At 47.4% G+C, this 5899-nt stretch overlaps 1 protein-coding gene across 1 annotated transcript in view; it reads left to right on the top strand.

The window, feature by feature from the left end:
- The window catches only part of LOC118428664 (DNA-dependent protein kinase catalytic subunit-like), an 86731-nt gene that overhangs the window by 30050 nt on the left and 50782 nt on the right, over nt 1-5899 (top strand). The window contains 2 exon segments of the mRNA XM_035838775.1: nt 521-654; nt 1403-1464. Coding sequence (XP_035694668.1) covers nt 521-654; nt 1403-1464 — 196 coding nt within the window.

The raw sequence follows: 5899 nt of genomic DNA, 5'->3' as shown, positions 1-5899 counted from the left end.
CTGGACTGTGTGATGAATAAGGCCCCCCCTCATGACTGGAGGAGGTCAGTGAAAACACTTAAAGAAGCTTCTTGATACTATGATAAGATTTTCTCTTTTCTTGATAGTTGAATATTCACTAGGGACTGAGGGGTATACTTTTTTCATTAGAAAAATTACCTTGGACCTTGATATTTTACCTGCCTAGATATCATAGTAACTGTTGTTTACTTAGACCATTAGGGCATCCCAAACCTGGTATGATAATATACAATTTTTTATAATTCTTGGTTGTATGTTTGTTTGCGTCTATATCTATTTATAAAAACTCAAAGCAGCCTGCATGCTAAATGCTTTTTATTAAAATTAAGGTCTTCAGAGGAAAAAGATAATAGTTGCACAAAAAGATGAACATTATCAGTTTATTTCACTGTAACATTAGGTAATTGTAACATCTTTATGGAAATTTTTGGTGCCACAGATCACAATTATACAGTACAATCTACATGTACCTCATGACTGAAATTTATCATTCTCGCAGGTAAGAAGTCGTCAACCTTCCAAGGCATGGTGTTCTTCAGCACCTTTAAGTCCTGCATCTGCCATCAGCTGATCCAGAACTGCGCTGAGAGTGTTCCTGTTCTCCTGGAGCAGCTGACTGCCGAACCTGTCTGGGTACGCACATGTTTGTTTGTTTGTTTGTTTGTTTGTTTTGGTGCATCTGCCATCAGCTGATCCAGAACTGCGCTGAGAGTGTTCCTGTTCTTCTGGAGCAGCTGACTGCCGAACCTGTCTGGGTACGCACTTGTTTGTTTGTTTGTTTGTTTTGGTGCATCTGCCATCAGCTGATCCAGATGTGCGCTGAGAGTGTTCCTGTTCTCCTGGAGCAGCTGACTGCCGAACCTGTCTGGGTACGCACTTGTTTGTTTGTTTGTTTGTTTTGGTGCATCTGCCATCAGCTTATCCAGACGTGTGCTGAGAGTGTTCCTGTTCTACTGGAGCAACTGACAGCCGAACCTGTCTGGGTACGCACCTGTTTGTTTGTTTGTTTGTTTGTTTGTTTTGGTGCATCTGCCATCAGCTGATCCAGAGGTATGCTGTTAGTGTTCCTGTTCTCCCACATCAGCTTGCAGCCAAACCAGTCTGGGTATGCCCCCGGTCTTCTTGAAGCAAATCATGGCTAGCTCTAAGATATGTCAACATAGTTTTCTTACTACACATCAGTGATGTCTCGAAGACCCATACCTCTGTCCTGAAACAAACATTTGCTTCCTGGGACAGACGAAAGTGTCACCTGCTTGTCTGTCCAGAAGTCTAAACTTCATGACAGGAATCAGAAGAAAATGTAATCGAGTGAGGTATATGTGAAAAAGTGATCTTTTTCATTTATGCTTTAATTTTTTTCGAATGTGTTGAACTTCAGGTGGGCAGCATCCTCCATGGTTTACTGGACCACCTGGCAAAAGACAAGACCCTCAGGAAGAAGTGAGTTTGTCTGTGGTGTTTCTGCTGGTGTCACCGACAATTTCTCGTCAAGCATCATTTAGAAAGATCTTTTCTTTAGCTTTAATGTGATTAACAGATTAGTGTGATTGACAGATTTGTTTACTGGCTGATTGGCGGATTGATTTTTTGGTTGGTTGATCAATCAATATTTGATTTTGTGTTACAAAAATGACGAGAGTGGTTGATTGTCCCCTGCATCCTCTCGTTAGTCAGTCAGACTGAATCAGAGAATGACTTCAGGTGTATCTGAGCCTGACCACCCCCATATAGCCTCACTTGGTAGCTCCCAAAGTTGAAAGGTCACGGGTTACCCATGATTCCTCGCCGCGCATGCGCATCAGTCTAATTTTTTGAGCGATACTGAAAACACCCCCTGTAGTTTCCAGCTCCGGTTTTGGGGTCCCAGCGCGTTTTTTGGGACCCGGACACGACTTTCTTCGAAGACTTCGGCGGCTCGGCGATTTTCTACGGGCGGCGCAGGAGTTTTTAGCGGCTTTTGCAGCGACGGGGGCCGCAAGAGCTCCAAACAAGTTCGTCAACATGTGCGCCGAGGGTCGGCGCCATTACTATCGTCAGTCTTCAACGTCGACTTCTACGCCAGTTTGGGCGTTTTGGGTGCTCTTTCGGGGGTACTCAAGCGATGGAGTTCGAGGTCTCTCGTTCGGGAAGGTTGTCGAGCTTGCTCCGACCGCGAACCGAGAAGGGTGGCGCCAAGAAGAAGTTGAGAAGTTGGCGCCAAGAACGAAGAAGAAGGTGGCGACATCGCTATCGGCGGCCACAAAGAAGATGAAGACGACAGGGCTGGCGTCAGCGAAGTTTCACCGGCTGCTAGCAGCGATGTACGTATTTTTCTGTATTTATTTCAGAAACGCTGGTGGCTTTTCAAGATAGTTGAGGACGCAGTTTTGTCAACCTATGCCGGGATCCGGCGTGCTCCGTCTCCATTGGGTGCCGTTCCAGAGAAGCAACGGCGATGTGACGTGGCTGTCCACAACTTGCGACGAGACTACTACGACGAGACAGCAGGAGCGTTAGCGGCTGCTGGGACGACAGTGTCTTCGCGGGTGCAGCTAGGCCCGATGAAGAAGTCAGTCAGGCACCTTGTGTTGCTGACGACTTGGTGGTTGAAGAGAAGATGTCCTTTGAACACGACAAGCCCTGTCGTGGCAACGACTTGGAGACTTCACAACAGCACGCCGAACAACGCTTGTCCACGTTGGCGGTGCTGACTTCAACTACACAGCATCAAGAGCGGTAGTCAGCTGCTTTTACATGAAGCAGGGTGAGCTCTTTGTTCTCACATTTATGTTTCAATGTACTTGTACAATGTTTCAATTTTTTAGTGGCAGGTTGGAAAACCTTTTGTTTAACAAAATAATGAATTAACCTAGGCAGTTAATTCAGTTGTGGTAGTTTTTTGAACAACTACAGTTTTCAGTGTTGTACTTTTGAACAACTATGTTTGTTATGTATGATTGCTAGGACAGTTCTTACTTCCTAGGCTCAGTTCTTGCCCAACTGTCTTGCACATGTGGGTTTTATGTGATTTTTTCCCAGGGTGTTTGGGATTTTTTTTCTTAGATCCTATGTTCCCTCGATCTGGGATAAAGGTCGTCGACTTGGCCTCAGAGACTAGGCCCATTCCGGAATGTTGACAAGCATCTAACAAGTCAACAGCTAGACGCAGATGTGGTTACAGCATCGGCCACATGTCGTTGAGCAGAGACGCTCTACTACAACTACTTGCAGGGGCCAAGCTACTGTCTGGGTGGTTCTCGTCAGTACTGCACAGCAGTCTTTCTCAACTCTTCAGCAGTGAGGTCGGACAATTAGCTGACGCATCTCCGACAAGAGAGACACTTAGGTGTTCAACCATCCATCAACCTGTACTCTACAGTATGCGGCTTCTGCGCAGGGGCAGACTAGTCCACTTCCTACGGCGGTGGCGGCAGGCGTCTGTAGATCCCAGGACCCTACAGTGTGTGAAGGGGTACAAGTGGGAGCAGTTCGCCACAAGACGGTGTGGCTTCTTCTTTCCTTCCACAGGTTACCCCACACGAGTGTGGTAGGTAAGAACTTGCTTACCAGGGGTGTGATGGAACTACTTCCGTATCACCCGTTTACTTTTTCTTGCCTTTTAGACAAGTTTTTTCTACAGGTTCGTCTTTAGGATGCCAAGTTGGGTGTTCCTGAACACCTCATCCAGCCGGGAGGCTAAGTGGGGAAGGTCATCAGAAGGATGCTTCTTCACATCCCAGACGTAGAGAACCGGCATCGCTGGGGGTTCCAGCGGGCGTTTCTTCCGGCTCGTTGTCTCCTTATTGGAGTCCCAACGACGCACAGCCTTCAGTTTTGAAGGTGTTCATCCCTGAACTGAGTGGATGTTGGTCCTGGTCTGGAGGGCTACATGGACGATGGCAACTGTTGACAACTAGGGTCTGGAGCTGCTCTCACCTTGGTTCTTCCCGAGCAGAGACAGCGCAGATCATCTTATCGTCTTTCTGGACGACAACTGTTGACAACTACAGTCAACAGCTGCTCTCAACCCAGGTTTCATCCCGAGCAGAGTCAACGCAGCTTTTCCCTAGAGTCGGCTTGACTCTATGCTGAGGGGAACTTGGTCTCTGACTACAAGGTGCTGGAGTCGCAGCATCTAGCAGACAACTTTCTGTCTTCAGACAGAATCATCTTGGCAGAGAAGTTGGCAGCTTGACGGGCAGAGCACAAGCCACAACAGTGTCAGTTGGCACACAACTCTCGTCTCTGCACTTCAAAAGTCTTCAGGTGTCTGCTCATCGCAGTTCCTCAAGTGACAAGAGGAACTCAGCTTCTTGGGCTGCCGTCAGATGCAGCTCAGGTACGCTGAAGTCTGGTGAAGACATCAGTTGTACAGTCACGTCTAGAGTGCAGCCCTCGGCAGTTCAACAGCATTCCCACAGGAAGACACTGGTCTGTAGAAGAGAGGTCGGCACACAGCAATCGGGACGGCAGGACACCTCATCAGTCCTTGGTTTCTACAAGGAGATGGTGAGCGGACACAGTCTGCTCCTACAACTCAACAGTGATGGCTCAACTGAATCATCCAGGAGGTGCAAGATCACGGTTTTGCTAAGGGTGATCTTCGACCTGTGGCAGTGGTACACAGACAGAGATGGTCTGTATCAGCACAGCACTCCCCAGATGGGGATATGTGTGACAGGACGTCGGCTCCCGGCATTACCTGTAGCCACGACTTGGACTCTAGATCGACATACGTTCTTGAGTCTTCAGACGACATTTCCACTACTCTTAAGGGGGTGGATATGTTCGGATCCTGAACAACTCCAGCTACCACTGTAGGTTGACTCTGGACCGGCTAACGTCTAGAGTTTTCAGAGTCCTTTTCTACTCGGTTGGAAGGTGGATCGGTTCACACTCCGATCAAGCCAACAACTGCAAATGGAACGACTGAAGGCAGATGTCTGCCTTCTGCCCATTCTTCTGATTGTTTCGACAATCTGGGAGATACAACAGGATGAGGTTCACCTACTTCTCATCACTCCAGATGAGACACAGCAGTCTACTACTCACACCTGCTGGAGATGTAAGCCGAAGAACCAGTTCTGCTACTCCTTCACATCTACTGTCTACTATCTTGAGTGTGACTCACTCAGAAGTAGAGTGGCTTCAACAAGCTGCACAGCATGTTGCCGGTGACAGTACAGTCAGTACAGACTTGTGCCAGTACTACGCAGTTTCCTGAGGGCGTACTGGGGTTTTTGGAATACAGATTCAGTATTCCTCAACTTGTTACAACTTGAGTAGCTGGTGCAGTCAGGAGGACTAGGGTCCCTGCATCTCTAACACACTGCTGGTTTTTCTTACAGTTCTTGTGTGGGAAGTTCTACGGTCAGGACCTTGTTCTATACAGATCTACAGATCTTCAATCTACAACGCAGAAGGTCAGCCTTTAGGAACACTCCTGCTGGTAAGGCGTTTCTTATGAGAGACGGCCAGCTTTACCTAAGTATGTTTCACATGGAACATTGGTAAAGTTTTCTAATAATGGTTTTTTTTCCAGTGAGATCCTGTCACTTCAGCTTGTTCATTAATCATTATTTTTACTTGGCAGTAAGAGTTCCATCTCTTCCTTCTTGGAGGTCAAGTACAAGAAGAGTTTCTTGACGGATTCAGTGTCACCTTTCAATAAGTTGTTATGGTTCCATGGTAAGGTATGGTGGCACATGTTGTGTTTGCCAAGTTTTTGCCGTGGGGTAGGAGAATTCTCCAGTCCCCTCTATGGAAAGTCTAGGTGTCAACAACATCAGTCACGGTTTATGTCAGGATTGTTTGTGTGTGCTGGTTGGAGCCACATCAGGCCGTGACTCCTGCAACCTCTGTGGTATGATTTAACGAAACGCAGCGCTGCGTGTAA

Source organism: Branchiostoma floridae, chromosome 13 (assembly GCF_000003815.2).
Source record: "Branchiostoma floridae strain S238N-H82 chromosome 13, Bfl_VNyyK, whole genome shotgun sequence".
NCBI classification, from domain to species: domain Eukaryota; kingdom Metazoa; phylum Chordata; class Leptocardii; order Amphioxiformes; family Branchiostomatidae; genus Branchiostoma; species Branchiostoma floridae.
Note: the sequence above shows the minus strand (reverse complement) of the source record. Positions and strands in the feature narration are given on the sequence as shown.